Source organism: Galeopterus variegatus, unplaced genomic scaffold (assembly GCF_000696425.1).
Source record: "Galeopterus variegatus unplaced genomic scaffold, G_variegatus-3.0.2 Scaffold1202, whole genome shotgun sequence".
NCBI lineage: Eukaryota > Metazoa > Chordata > Mammalia > Dermoptera > Cynocephalidae > Galeopterus > Galeopterus variegatus.
The window spans coordinates 228117-244586 of record NW_007727313.1 but is presented as its reverse complement, the minus strand read 5'-3'; the positions used below and the strand labels follow the sequence as shown (position 1 = coordinate 244586).

Genomic DNA, 16470 nt, shown 5'->3' with positions numbered 1-16470 from the left:
CACAATTTGCTTCTCATAATAACTCTAACTGGCAAGATAAGCCAGAAATATCCACAGGCTACCTAAAAGGCAGAGACATCAGCATGCCAGACTTTTCTATCCACAGTCCATTCCCTCACTATCTCTGCTAATGTGGATTTTAATATATTTTAATGTATTAGTTTGCTCCATTCTTCTCAAAATCTATTTTTCAACATTTAATACATGTCCACCCAAAACCTATCTATTCTCCCCCACTGAATAAAAAATACAATGTTAGAACAAGTCAACATTCTATTTGTGCAGTAGTACATTAAACAGTGAATAACTAAGTTACAAAAGAAAATGGCAAATCTCTTCCCAAACATTAGATGGTATTGTCTACAATTTTTTCCATTTGGATCTGCTTGTGTCTGGTCTGAGGTACAGAATCAAAGTATTTACAGTAGGTTAAAATTCAAGGCCATATTCAGATTGCCATATTTTTTTGGCTATCAATAAATAAACAGAAATAAAACCATACTAGAGTTAACTTTTGTTTACAAACTAAAAAGATTCAAAGAAAAGAAACACTAATAGATTTAGTGGCTAAATAACATTTTTTAAAAAGGTAGGAGTCATCTGACTGACCCATGTTTCAAATTTTAAATAGGTCAAATTAAAACCAAAAATCTATTGATAATTAGGTTATAAGATCCTGGATAGCTGGCATATAGAAAAAAGCACAAAAACCTTTCAGAATTAGAAGTTTTATATGAACACACTTGACTATACCATTACATAAGCAAAACATAATGAAATAATTTCTCCTCAAGCAAAACATAAAAAGAAATAAATCCTTTTATATTTGTGGTTTGGTTCAACCATCTAAAAGCCTTTCTCAAAAGCTTTTTCCCCCTTTCCAAAAAAAGAGAAGTGTGAATGATAATGCATTACCAAATAATCAGTGGTGCCTAACTTTTCTTACATTGAAATCACAAAATAAGCTTAATTTGCTACTTGTACCTTGGTATAACGGGAAAACTTCTCTCAGATGGCTGAATAATTATCTCTGTCATATAAAACTTAGTGGTTTCTAGAAATAAAAAGAAGAAAATTAAGAATCTCCCCTTTACACCAATATTTTTACTGTGGGTATGTCAGTCCCAAATTATGACTCTCCCAACTAAATATTCAACATACACTGGTGAAACTAACATGCAGTAAACATTTCCAAAAACTACTTAGTTTCAGAAGACAAAACACTGATGACTACAAGGAGATAGTTCTGATGCTTCAGATAGTACAGTGTCTCTTTAGCAAACTATGCCCAAAGTGAACCTGTGGCGGCAAGACTGCTCACACATTTCAAAGGTTACAAAAATCAGTCATACCACAGTCATAGCCCACTTATGTAGAAATTAGTCACTGGATTTCCTTATTTCTATAGGATAGCTACAAACCTAGGAGTCATTGAAAAAGGCTTTTTAATCATAGTATCCCAAAGCCCAAGTATAGATGCTGTAAACCTCACATTAGTATTTAGTCAGAACCTCACTGACTCTATTAATGTACAGTTCTCATCTAATCTGGTTATCTGATTACTTAGTTTACAGAAAAATTTAGAGTAGACTAGATATTTAACAGACATGAATATAAATACAACCATCCTGAATTTTAAAAATCCACAATAAACGTTTAATTTAACTAGTTATGAAGGGAATGTGAATCAAAATGAGATATTTTTTAGCTTCAAACAAACTATTTTTAAATAAGGTGCAGCACTGGATAAGCTTTTGAGAAATCGATATGCTTACTCACATACTGCTGTGAGAACTGAAAATGATAGATTTGTGGAAAGCTACTTGGCAAAGACCTAAAATTGTATATTTACTTTGATACCATAATTAAATATCTAAGAATTTATCTCAAAGAAATACTAATGGATACATGCAAAAATTTATCTATAAAGATGCTTATAATAATATTAATAGAAAAGTACTGAATATAAATTAAATGTGTAAAAGTTGAGGATGGGTTAAATTAACAATTACATATTTAGGTGACAGAATTTCATGCATGTTTCAAATTTTAAACTTAAAAAATTTAGCTTAATTTTATCCCAGCTTAAAAATTCTTATAATTACATAGAACATAATTTAACTCTATAATTTAAATCCCACAGGTATTATTATTATTTTATATAGTTAATATTCACTTAGTGTCATCCATGTAATTACCACTTTCTTTACCAATCCTTCTTGAACTCAGTCCATCTATCTGGGATCATTTTCTTCTGTCTGAATACAGACAGAATTTCTTTTAATAAGAAACCACAAATGGTGAGTTATCCCACTTTTTGTTTGTCAGAAAATATATTTATCTTGGCCTTCATTCTTTTCTTTTTTTTCTTTCTTGGTGGCTGGCTGGTACGGGGATCCGAATCCTTGACCTTGGTGTTATAACACCACACTCTAACCAACTGAACTAACCAGCCAGTCCCTTTGCCTTCATTCTTGAAGGACATTTTCACTTGATATAATGTCCTAGGTTAAAAGTTATTTATGCACAGTGACACTATCATTCCACTTTCTTCAAACTTCCATTACTGCTGTTCCTTTGAAGGTGATCTTTCATTTTTCTTTGGTGGCTGTTAAGATTATTTTCTCTTTGCTTTTCATTCTGCAGCATTACTCTGATTGTGTATGTACAGATTTCTTTCTATTTATTTTACTTGAGCTTCGCTGAATTGGAATTCATTAGGACTCTTGAATCTGTAGACTGTTGCTCTTCATCACTTTTGTAAAAGTCTCAGCAATTATTTCTTCAAGTAGTGCCCATGCTCCACTCTTTTTCTCTTTTCCATCTGGAAGTCTCATTAAACGTGTCAGATCTTCTCAGTCTATGTTCTATGTCTCTTTCTATTCACTGTTTTTGCCTTCTGTCTGTCTGTGTTGGGTTACAGATTTTTCCTCTCATCTATATTCTGCTCATTAATTCTTTCTTCAAGTTATACCTGATCTGCTACTAAACTGTCCACTGAGTTTTTAATTTCAATTACAATGTTTTTTTTTCCTTTGAAATTCTATTATGGATATTTCCCAAATATACTTACCGTTACAGTTTCCTTTTCCTTTCAACTCTCTTCAAACCTGTCTCTTATATTGTTAAAAATACAAAGCATGGTTGATTTACCGTCATTCCAGTAAGAAATCTATTTCCATTGTTTGCTGTTTCTGTTAGTTCTTATTGATGAAAGTCTAGTTTACTTATGTGACCTTTTATCTTTGGTTGCACGCTGAACACTGTGTTTGAAAAATTATTGGTGGTAATAATATGAATTTTACAGTGAAGGCATTTCCCTCCAGAGGTAATTACATTTGATATTGACAGGCACCTGGTATTGTCTAGTCCCAGGCAGAGTAAACCAAGTTCAAGACTTGAAATTCCCTAAGTCCCTAAGGACTGATTCATTCCACAGGGCTGTTCCATTTCTGATTCAGCTTCACTGTGAAGGTATGGCCTGTAGGGTCTCATATTTTTGTGGAGTCAGTTACCTGTTAGGTTCCCCATCTTGTATAGTCGTTCATTTCTGTCCTTACTTCTCAAAGCAATCAAACACAAGTTCTAATTTTAGAAAACTGGTAAATTTCAGAGAAAACGTGGCTTGAATTTTGTGCTTACCTCTTCTGAATTTGCGTTTGTGGTGATTTATCCACATATTTTCTCTTTCTCTGCTCTTTATTACTTACTACGGACTCCAGTTACCATCTAGTATCTTTCACTTCAGCCTGAAAAACTTCCTTTAGCATTTTTTATAGGGCAGGTCTGCTACTAATATATTGTTTCCATGTATGAAAATAATACCCCTCACAATGAAGGTGAATCATAAATGGAACAGTCCTGTGGAATTATATCCAGGTATTTCTATGGAAACATCCTTATTTGCCTTTATTAATGAAGGATAGTTTTGCTGGATATAGCATTGTTGGCTGACAGTTCTTTTTTTCCCCCAGAACTTTGCATATCTTATTTCAATGTCTTTTGATGATCATTATTTCCATGAGAAGTCTGCCTTAATTGTATCATGAAATCCCTTTATAGAGTATAATGTTTTGTTTTTCTCTTGCCACTTCAAGATTCTCTCTTTATCTTTGGCTTTCAGCAGTTTGACTACAACATGCATGCGTGAAGTACTTTTGCATTTATCCTATTTGGGGGTTCACTGAAATTCTTAGATCTGAAAGTTAATATTTTTCACCAAACTTGACGAGATTTCAACCAGGTTTTTCGACTATTTTTTCCTGACTCTGTCTTTTTCTCCTCACCGTCAGAGACTCCACTTACACATTTGTTGAAACACTTAATATTGGCCCACAAATCTGCAGTTCTGTCCATTTTGCTTCAGACTTTTTTCTCTCTGTTCTTTGGACTGGTTAATTTTGTATTAATCTATATGTTCAATAATTTTTTACCTTCTGTCATCTCAAATCTGTGGTTTAGATCATCTAGTGACTTCTTTTCAGTTACTGTACTTTTCAACTCTAGAATTACCAAATTGTTCTTTCTTTGAAGTTTTCCAATTTGTGGAGATTTGCTATTTGTCCACAAAGGTTTTTTTCTTTTAATTCTTTGCCATATTTTGTCATATATTTATTATATATAATAGCTGCTTTGACATCTTTGTCTGCTAAATCCAATATCTGTGCTTACTCAGCATCTGTTTATTGAATTCTTTTTTTCCTTGAGTATGAATCACTCTTTTCTGTTTCTTTTCATGTCTAATAATTTTTGGACAGAAGCAGGACACTGTGTGTAACACACAGTAGCAACTCTGAATTTTGTTTTCCTCTTCTGTGGGTTGTTGGTTTATTAGTATAGAAATCCTTTAACTGACCTGGACTCAAACTGTGAAATATGTCTCCCCACAGTGTGTAGGCACTAACATCTCTGCTCAGTTTTATTTTGTTTAGTATGGCTCCCTAGAGAGTATGCACTGTACCTGAATAGGTTAGCTGTCAGCAAATAATTTGGGGAGAGGTTCTGCTCAAATACCTTGCCAGTAAGGCTTCTTAGAAAATTCACTTTCTACTGCCCAAATTGTGCATGGTTTGAGGAATGCAATCAAAGTCACAGCAAATTCACAGGTGCCCCTAAGCTTTCAATTCTTATTGAAAATACATACAATAGATACTCCCTGTCATCTATTGTGCATATGTAGAGTTTAGCAATCAAGGACAGTTGTGCAAAGATTTAGCAGTCAGTGAGAATCATGCGAAGAAATTATTATCTCAGCCTTTCTATAGACCTTTCCTTCCAAAATATCCTCCTTAAATTTCTACCTACTCTGCTACCTACCCTGAACCAAACCTACCACCTATAGACAGCAAAGCTGTGGTGTTTTCCTGCCCAAGTTGGGGAAGGGGAATGTGGCAAGACACCCACTCCCAGGCAAAAAGGTCACACATTTGCCATTCTTTCTCAATGCAGTAGTGGTTTTTCATGACTAAACCCTTCTCAAATTGTTGCTTCAGTTTGTTCATTTTTCAGTGCCCTAATACAATTGTTTTCAATAGTTTAACTTGTCCAGTTTTGTACTTGTTTTTTGTGGAGTGGATTTATCCATTTTCTTAATGCCACAATTTCTGGAAGTAAAGTCCTACTGATTTACTTTTAGAGTAGATGTGAATATAGCTTTCTTATACCACCAACCTCCTGTTCTCCCCTCCCTACTCACACTCACACATATTGACTTCCTAATATACTTATGTATTACACCATAATGTCTGGTTAAATGAATATTCACTGTTTACATTATTATGACCATAATGATACCATGGAGATGTTTCTTTTCTTTTCTTTTCTTTTTTTGCTGGCCAGTATAGGGATGAAACATAATGTCTGGTTAAATGAATATTCACTGTTTACATTATTATGACCATAACGATACCATGGAGATGTTTCTTTTCTTTTCTTTTCTTTTTTTGCTGGCCAGTATAGGGATGAAGACGTTTCCTTCCTTGTTCAACCATTTTTTTTCCTGCAGTAAATAATTGCTTTTTTTTTCATTTGTTTAGTTTTCCAAACACTTATAGCTAATTCTCCCCATGTGAAATGGCTTGTTTCAAGATTATTTGATACATGTGTTCAAACAAATCAATCCCACCTCATAACTAAAAGTCGTTACCACAATCTTCTCTCCCCTTGCTCCAATACAACTTGTTACTCTCTAGGCCTGCTGCAGACCCCTCACCCTGGGACTTCCTTACCTTGCTCTCCAGTATTGGATAACCTGGTTCCCCAATCCCACGTCATCCCTTTCGTGGTTAAATACCTCACTTTGGTGATATATATATCCTAGAGTAGATTCCCAGGGAAAGTATACTTTTGAGGTTTGTTTTGAAACTTTGTTATTTCCAATAGTGCATTTAGTTATCTTCATATCTGACTGACAGTTTGACTGTGTATAGAATTCTGGGTTGAAAATTTTTTTCCTTCCAAATTATGAAGGTATTGCTTCATTATCTTCTAGCTTTCAGCTCTGCTGTTAAGAAGTACAATACTATTCTATTCTAATTCCTAATCCGTTGGACACTTAATGTGCTTTTCCCTCTGGAAACTTCATCCTTGGTGTTCTGAAATTACTCAACAATGTGTCCTGGAGTAGATTCCCTGCCATCCCTCTATTAATTACACTGGGCATTTCAGGGGCCCTTTCAGTCAGGAAACTGAAGTCTGGGCTCTGGAAAATAGTCTTGTAATGTGTATTTGATATTTTTGTTCTTTGACAATGTCCTACACCCTACTGTCTTTAATCTTTCTTTCTAGAATTTCTATTAGCTAGATGTTAGATGTCCTGAAAGCTCAAATCACTCATTTATTCAACAAATATTTACTGGCTATTCACTATGTGCCAGATATTATTCTAAGCCCTGAGGTTATAGGGATAAATGAAATAGACAATAATCCTATCCTCAAGATACTCATATGACGACATATTTTTTATATTTATTTTCTAATTGTCAATCTTTGTCTTTTGGTTCTGATTTCTGGGATAGTTTCCTAATTTTATCTTCCAGTTCTTTAATTTCTTTTTGTAATCTATTACTTTTTAATTCCACATTCTCTAACTAATGGTGGCAATGTTATTTCATTTCCCCAAGGGAATCTTACTTTTTGTAAAGGTTTCTTCTGATCTATACGTAATTTGTTTCTTCTCAGTGCTTTCATGTTTGTATTTATTATTTTAATTCTTTTAATTTTTTAATCAAAAGAAAGCAGGAGTATTTACAGTGCTTTTAATCTGCTTGCTTGGTTGATTATTTCCTTTGATTTCTTTTATGTTAATTTCCACAAATATTTGGTGATTCTCAGCAATCCATTCATATTTAAGTGTAAGGCAATAAAGTGCTGAGAGGAAGCTGTTGGGTGCAGGTGCAAGGCTTGCTGACTGCAGCATGACTAAATAGCAGCTCATTTTTTGTTGAATGACCCCCAACATTCTGTGTCCACAAGTGTTTTCTCTGGTTGGTACCCTTCCATTATTCCAAGAAAGGGTTCTCTGATCTTGTACTTTGAGGACTGCATAAGCAATCTGAAAGTGGAGAGGGAGACCTAGGACTCGAACAGCTCTATATAAACTCTGAACTCATCATCCTGCTTCCAGGTCCTTGTCTCAGACTTGCCTTCCCTGTTACCTGCTGCCTCCAAATTCTGACCCATTCTGGGGCACTGTAATGAGTACTGGCTCACTCCTCACCTAAATAACCTGCTGCAGACACCTAGGCTGCAGCTTCCTCCACGCTGCCAAGATGTTCCAAAAAAACCTTGCTTATACTTCTTGTTTATATCCCTGCCATCTGCTCTCCACTTCTCTGTCTTTGTGGATGTACATCGTTTTACTCCTTAACTGACATTTTCACTGGGCTTTAGAGAAGAGAGATACCTTGCTTATACTTCTTGTTTATATCCCTGCCATCTGCTCTCCACTTCTCTGTCTCTGTGGATGTACATCGTTTTACTCCTTAACTGACATTTTCACTGGGCTTTAGAGAAGAGAGATAAGAATTTAAAAAACAATTCTTATTTAATTTTCTAAGGTGTGGCTTAAGGGGCTTTTATTCTCCAAAAATGAAACTGAAGATGGCATACTTTCCTACTACTCATTCTTCCTTTTCTGGTCACTCTAAGCCAGTAACTACTTCCAACACTCTGATGATTTAAAAAATAAACACAACCACGCTCCCCCCCCGCCCCCACACAACAAACTCAACATCCGCATCTAGCCCAGCAATGACCACCAAGCCACTGCTGGAAGCGCCCCAGGGTCCCAACCCGGGGAGGTGGGGGGCCGAGGGCTTCAGCCACACTCTGTAATATCCACATCCAGCCCAGTATGACCACTGAGCCACTGCCAGAAACACTCTGGGCTCCCAAGCTGGGGTGGTAGGGGGCAGAGAGCCCTAGCCACATACCCCTGATGTCTGCATCCAGCCTAGTGACGACCAAGCCACCACCTGAAGCACCCCAGGCTCCCCTGCCAGAATGAGGAGGGTGCCACAGGCCTCGACCATGCCCCCCTCCCTCTTTTGTCCTCCTCTTACCCTATCTCCCTCCCCTTTCCTCTCCCCCCAACTGCTCCACATTTTAGAATGCAAAAAATAATAATAGTAATAAATTAACAAACAACAAATACCACCATCTGCCTTCCCTTAAGTACAACAGCTTAAATTACATCTTCTAATTAATTAAATTAAAAGCAATTATTCATCGCCCACAAAGATAACACAGCATGTTGTAGCTCTCTCAACATTTGAAACCGTATCTATAAATAGCAATGCATTTTAATTATCAGGATTTTCCTCATATTTTAAAGTAGTATAACATAGAGTTTACATAAAATGTAATTAATGCTATTGAGAAAAAGAATAAGGAACAAAGTGCAAAAACCAGAACATGTTTTCTTCCATTTCAACAGGTCCTCTCCCACCCCCAGCCACAAAATACAGCAGGCAGATGGCAGCCAAGAAAAGAAACTTCACCTCTAGGTACCAACTCTTCTAATTGAGGAGTTGCATTAAGAAAAAAGCTCCAATATTCTTTAAGACAGATCCACACACAAGCTTTGCTATTGCTTTATATCTACAAAGAGGGTATGAAACACTGAAAATAACCCAATATTTTAATGCTTAAAACTCAATACTATGTACTTATAAAGGTCAAAATATACAAACTTCTTGTCATATCGGATGATATGTTAGTTGGTTTCTATTTTGAAACCAATAAGCCTACAATATATATTAATCATCTATCTTTCCTATATACTTACTGTGAGATCTTGTTCTAATTTTTAAACCAGAATGCAAACATTTCAGCTTTTGGTTATGAAATTCTTACCTGATGACATGGTCTCTCCCAACGTTACCTTGCAACGCTTACAGATTACTTTGGTATTTGCCTTTGGTTCCTGTAGAACAGAAAAATGTCACTTAAATGTCATTCAGCTTTTCTTAAAAGGAATATATAATTTTAACATGGTCCCCAGAGTATACACTGAACTTTACATTTTATTCTGCCCTCTACTAAATACTGGAAATACATTTAGCTTGTGTGCATAATTCACATGCACAGGGATAATTTCTTTCCAAGTCTTATGACAGAATAATGCATGAACTTTCTAAATTTAGCCACTTCTTGATAATCCAAATGTTACCAAATAATTTGAAAAAGAAGTACCTTAGATTTCTAAAAAGCACTTCCAAATAACCTATAATTAAGAACAGGCAGATGGTGAGCAACAAAGGCAGAGGGGGTTGATGACTTGCCCCAACTCATGTGTACAGAATACAAAAGAATCATAACTGGAACTGATATTACTTTCACTCCTACTCTGGTGTAATTTATACAAAAGTAACCTATAACTCATAACCACCCATAATAGGGTTGATGACTTGCCCCAACTTATGTGTACAGAATACAAAAGAATCATAACTGGAACTGATATTATTTTCACTCCTACTCTGGTGTAATTTATACAAAAGTAACCTATAACTCATAACCACCCATAATACAGAAGTTAAAATTTCTAACCTGTTCATAATTCTATTTTTTCCATTTAAGATATGCACTATAAATGAAAAAACAGTGTTCTGGAGCAAATTCCTGAAACATTCCTAAACTTTGTAACTTCAAACATTCACAGACTTCAAAAATCCAAATTCATTATTTGGCATATATATTAAAATAACTAAATTTATCTAATCACTAAACAAAGAATGCTCCTTCTTACAGCTATAGTAATACTTTTGCTAAAGTCATACCACGTTCCTCTTACTCAGATATTCCGTATGATGGCAGAAATCAAATAAAAGTGAGCAGGCAAATGGAAGTTCTGCAACTCTGGACACTTGAGTCTACCCTTCCTGGGAAACCATAGAACAGAGTGCCAGTCAAAGTGAGAAAAGGACAGTGACTTCCTGATATGGAATAACATATGTAATAATTTAAGGAATAAGTCTTCACTGATATGGTAAGCTTGAGAATAATTATTTCCCTTTGCATAAATAACTATTCCCTGAAAAGTTGCATAAGAAGCATGTTTAAACTGATGTCTATGAATGTACTGCTAGTAAGTGATAGCATTCATGTTTGAATCTACATCCCTCAGATGCTAAAGCTTCTGCTTTTAAGCACTAAGTCAAGTGTTTTCCAAACTACTAGTCACATGCCATTAGCGGGAACCAATTCATGGAATCTATTTGCCTGCATTTAAAAAAAAAACAAACAACAGAATAGAAAATATGACAGAGCTTCAAACAACAGGTAAGTATTGCTTCAGGAAACTTTTACTTGAGGTGTGTTTGTTTATATGTGCATATTTGTGCAAGTGTGCTTGATGTAAAAGCTTTCTTTAGTCAGAGGTCAAAAAGTCAAAAGCAACTGGACAACTCATACAGGGGTCTTTCTCTATGACTCATTCTTTCACCCAGCCTCAAACCCATGCTACTAGTAAAAACTCCATAAATGCCCCACAGCTCTTCCCCATGAAGAACTCCTGAGTTGAATCCCTTCACATACTGAAGAAAACTTTGGTAATATAAACATCTCATTTTCCCTAGTTAAGTGCAGGAGTTGGACAGATTCTCCAGTCTTTCTCTAAAAGTCTCTGCTAACGATACAAAAAAAACCACACACGAGCTCTGTAAGTCAGCTCAAACCTGGCTTAAACATTTATCCAGACATACTAAGAGAGTGTGCCATCTCTGGCCACTGCACTGACATTCTTATATCCAGCACATCACAGATAGCAGGTCTCAGAGCCTGGCCAGGCAGGTGACTGGATGGGGTCATTCCCATCAGTGTAATAGACACAGCAACCAAGGAAAGTGCCAATTTGTTCAGGTCTAGGAAAAGGAGAGTTCAGAAAGCAGATACGGTTGACTGTAAAGGTTGACATTTCGGCAGTTTCATGCTTTTTTACAGAAAAAAACACCCAAATGGCTCCAAATTGGTCTAAAACATATTTTTAAAAGGATTCTATTTTGTACAAATTTGACTACCCTTATTCAATCTTACCAAAAACTAAGAGCCTTCACTAAAAACTAATATAGAGTGTTGGAATATAATGATTGAGAAGAAAGGATTTTCTATTCAAAGCAGAATTTTTTTTTGTCAGGTGCTCTGTTATATATTTCATTTACAATTGCTCTCACAGAAAATTTCATTTTGTCTTTCAAGGAACCAGGAAAAGTGGTTTTTTGTTTGTTTTAAAAATAAGATTCTACCCTTACCAGGTATGGGTAATCGAGATTTAAAAATCTGATCGAAAAAGCAAATTACCTCAAACAACCAAATGTGTGGATCTTGATTCAAAAAAACTTACAGTAAGATATTTTTAACACAATTGGTAAAATTGGTATAGGTCCTAGTATTGTATCACCAAGTAATAATTGTTAATTTTATCAGGTATGATAACGACAGTGTAGTTATGTTAAAAAAAAAAATCCACATTTTTAGACATACATACTGAAACATACAGGGATGAAATTACATGATGACTGTGATTTGTTTTAAAGCACTTCAACAACAACAAAAAAGGTCAGATGAAGCATACTTGATGAATCTAGATGACTGGCATATTGAAGTTCATAATAATATTCTTTTTATACTTGTAAATATTTATAAAGCTCAACAACACATTTTTCTAAAAAGACAAAAAAGACACATTTATGGATTTAACTAAACAAACAACCAAAAATCAATAACCAGGAAAGAAAAAAAAAAGGAAAAGCGTTCGTCATACTTGCCAGCAACAATATAATAAAAGTTCAATTTTGTTTGCTCTTTAAAAAATAGAATGAAGTTATAAGTATGGCTATACTTACTAAGTCTTGAATAATATAATGGATCTTACAAAAAGTTGAGGTGACGTCATTACCATCCTATTATAAGATGTAAAATTTGTATTACGTTGGTAGGCACATACTGCTGCATTGACAGAGGCACAAATAAATAAACTCTTAAAATTTGTAGTATTTTAAGTCTAAGAGCTATTGAAACAACAGAACAGTATCGAGCTTTAGGTTTGTGCTGTTTTTAAAATCTGATCGTTTTAATTAAAAAATTCTAACACATTAACTTTGTTTAAAGAGAACCTCTACTTTGCAATGCATTTTTCTTGACCTGTGTTTCACAGAAATAACAAAGCCAGTTATGCAGTGCAGCAGCCTGACAGTGTGGGAACTCTACAGAACAAACCTCGAAGACAGACACTGTTGTGGACTAATTAAATCGATATATCTGAGAGATGGCAGGGCTGCTCAGAGAGGTGGATTAGTCTCCTGTCTTCATTTTTATTTTCCTTTGTGTTGTTCAATTTCTAAGGACCCTTAATATTGTCTCACCAAAAAAATGTTTCCCAAGAGATACCATTAGGATGCTGTGTCACCATGTGACATTTCAAAACCCTGCTAGATGGCTAGACTGGATGGTATGAGAAATAGGTTTCCAATAGCACAGAGCAGCCTTGTTCCCACAGGGGCCTTGAGAGCACTGTTTAAGCAGTCCCTCCAAATTTATGTTACTATTTTGGTCACAGGCACACTCAACTGCTACAATATGCAATTAAAGTGAAACTTCCATCTAAGCTAACTTGAAAACAATCTTGTCAACAGCAGCTTGTCATGATAATAATTTCCCAGTCTCCTTGACACTAAAAACTATAATGTCTAAATATAAAGGGTCTTCCTTTAATGCATAAGATGGTTGTTTACAATGAAGAGAAACTCTTGTAAATGGCATCATATAACTAAGATGTAAATTGAAGAACACATTTCAGCATACGGTGAGGAGTTTATCTAAAAAGGGAAACGTTTTCTATCATTTAATCTTTTTCCACTCTTTTTCTGCACATACCTCTCAAAAATTTTAAAAATGTATAGCCTAATCATAAAAATGAAAGTTAAAACATGTAAAAATACTAAAGCATTAGTATATAAATTAGATTAAAATATAAATTTAATATAATTGTATTAAATATAACACAAATTTATATTAACTTCTTACCTTTATCTTTTAAAAATAATGCTAAAGTACTACAATTTAAACGTAAAAATACTAAAGCATTAGTATATAAATTAGATTAAAATATAAATTTAATATAATTGTATTAAATATAACATAAATTTATATTAACTTCTTACCTTTATCTTTTAAAAATAATGCTAAAGTACTACAATTTAAAGTGAACCATATTTACATAGAGATTTTCATTCATGATAAGAGATAAGGCACTTAAATAATTTTAAATGACAACAACTTAACCTCAATACTTGATGAACTTCCTTAATCTCCCTTAAAAATAGTTCTATAAACTAATTTGTAACCTAAGAGCTGCCCAACTGCTGCACATTTCCTGTAGTAGCTCAGTTCTTATTACAAAAATTAAATGAGCTATAAAATTAAAAATACATGGCTTCTGTTCCCACCAATAATCGGATATAAAAATGGAGATTCTCTAGCAATGGTTTTCCTTACTTTTTAAATCACATCTGTATTGACGGGGTATCAAGGGAATGACTTACCACAAGGGCCAAGCCAATGCCATTGATTTTCTTTTAAAATAAAGTAAAACACTTGTTCTCTGCAGGGAGAGGAAATTGCTTTCTCCTAAAGCACCTTCTATAGCAAGAACCATCTGACCCCACATTATCAAGCACCAAGTTCTACAGACGCTGTAGAATGAGCTTTATTTCCATTTCTGGACTCCTCAATTTTCTCTTTTTCCTTGATGGCATCTGCCTTTATGACATCAGCAGAAGTCTAGACTACGGGCAGACACAGTAAAACACCTAGGCATAATTGTATAGTAGATATCCTGAAGCAAGAGAACACTTAATTTAAATCAGACTATTAAGGATAAAATGCACAAAAGCTATGGAATATTGTCCTAAAAACAAGAAAGTACGGCATTTGGTTTGTAAAGTGATAGCACTCCCAATCTGTGCATGAAGAAGTTCTCTTCTCTTTATTCTTTCAGCCCCCTGTGGCTGTTTTACTTTAAGGTCATATGCTCTTCCTGTATCAATAGAGCAGAGTTGGAGAAAAGAGAGCAATTGAAGATAACGGACTTGGGCCTTTAGAACAGTCTGTGTAACAAACCCTGAATTAAGAAAAGATTAGAGAAACCAATATCTAAGCCAACCCCTAAATTAGCATTTTCTCCAAAAAGATCTTTTACCAATTTAAAATGGTTCTCAGAAGAAATAGAGTACATCTCCCCTAGGGCTGGTTCAGGTCTGGGCTGCTGCAAATTGCTTCTTAAATTCACCAAGAAGAAAGAGTCTCCAATAAAACAGTCATTCTCTTGAGGATGAAGTGGCTTATTAGCAAAGGGGTCAGGATGACAGCACCAATCTTCAACCAGAGCTCCCCAGTTCTCACTCGGCAGTGGGAGCACCCTGAGGAGCTTCCTAGTGGAAAGAAGAAAAACTATTTTTCACAGAACAAAATGAAACTAACTTTGTCTTAATTAAATCAGCATAAAACATGGAAGAAACTCATTAACGACATGATTCGCAATGTTAATTTCTGTTTTCCCAAAATATACCAGTAATATATACTCACTATAGGCAATTGTGAAATGCAATGAGGTACAAAAAAAATATAAAATCATTCTTTTCTCACTATGCAAAGATAAATAACTACTTTTCACATCATGGCACAATTCTTTGCCATCCTTTCAAAAGATACATTTGTACATATGCACATGGAGTCTGGGATCAGAGGATCTACATAAACTCTATCTTCCTTTGTTGTTTTACTTAGTTATATCATGATTCTTTTTTTTTTTTTGTCCTTTTTGAGACCGGCCGCACCACGCTCAGCCAGTGAGTGCACCGGCCATCCCTATATAGGATCCGAACCCAAACCCACGGCGGGAGCGCCGCAGCGCTCCCAGCGCCACACTCTCCCGAGTGCGCCACGGGCTCGGCCCTATATCATGATTCTTAATGATCCACAATATGCTATTCCATAGGTACATCAAAACTTTTTAGATCGGGCCAGCCCGTGGCTCACTCGGTAGAGTGTGGTGCTGATAACACCAAGGCCACGGGTTTGGATCCTATATAGGGATGGCCGGTTTGCTCACTGGCTGAGCATGATGCTGACAACACCAAGCCAAGGGTTGAGATCCCCTTACCGGTCATCTTTAAAAAAAAAAAAAAATTTTAGATCATTCCCATACTGTTAGATATTTAGGTTTGAGTTTTTCATGATCAGTAATCCTATGATGAATATTTCTAACAGAAAATTTGTGTACATATCTGATTATGTTCTTGGGGAAAAAAATCTTGTAAGTGTCAGCATATAAGCAAAAATGATACGCATATTTGTAAATCCAACACTCATTTGGTGAACTTCTTTCCAGAAAGGCTATACCGATCTATAATTCTTCCACTTACCCTTTTCATAATTGAATACTATCATTTTTCCATCTTTGCACAAGTAATGGGTAAAAATATTCTCAATGCTGCTTTAATTGGCAACTCAAAGAGTTGAACTGGTGAGACTGAACTGATTTTCCTATTTATTGACCATTGTGTTTCATGAATTATGATCAAGACTATTTTCCAGTAATAAATGATCATAACAGAGCAATGGTTCTAAACTCTTGGGAGCAGAGGGAATTAAAAATCTGATGAAAGCATTAGCCCCTTTCCTCAAAAATATGTTCCCACAAGCACACAAAATCTGCATATTACTTTAGGGGATTCATGGATTCCCCAAAACCAATCCATAAATTCAGGACAATATACACAAAATGCTATGGGAGTAGACTGTACATGGACTTCAGGGAAGAGGTGACATCTGAGCTGGCCTTTGAAGGATAAATAGTTATATAGGCAAAGAAAGGAATTAGGGCATCACAGAAGAAACAATATGAAGGCTGGCACCATAGCTGTTTATCTTACTACTATATTCTTAGTGTCTGGCACAGTTCCTGACTTATAG

At 35.3% G+C, this 16470-nt stretch overlaps 1 protein-coding gene across 1 annotated transcript in view; it reads right to left on the bottom strand.

The window, feature by feature from the left end:
• Positions 1–16470, bottom strand: part of UBE3D (ubiquitin protein ligase E3D) — a 105198-nt gene that overhangs the window by 66649 nt on the left and 22079 nt on the right. The window contains exons 4-6 of the mRNA XM_008575519.1: positions 14696–14927; positions 9355–9424; positions 985–1054 (exon numbers count right to left, since the gene is read on the bottom strand). Coding sequence (XP_008573741.1) covers positions 985–1054; positions 9355–9424; positions 14696–14927 — 372 coding nt within the window. The remainder of the gene's footprint in view (positions 1–984; positions 1055–9354; positions 9425–14695; positions 14928–16470) is intronic.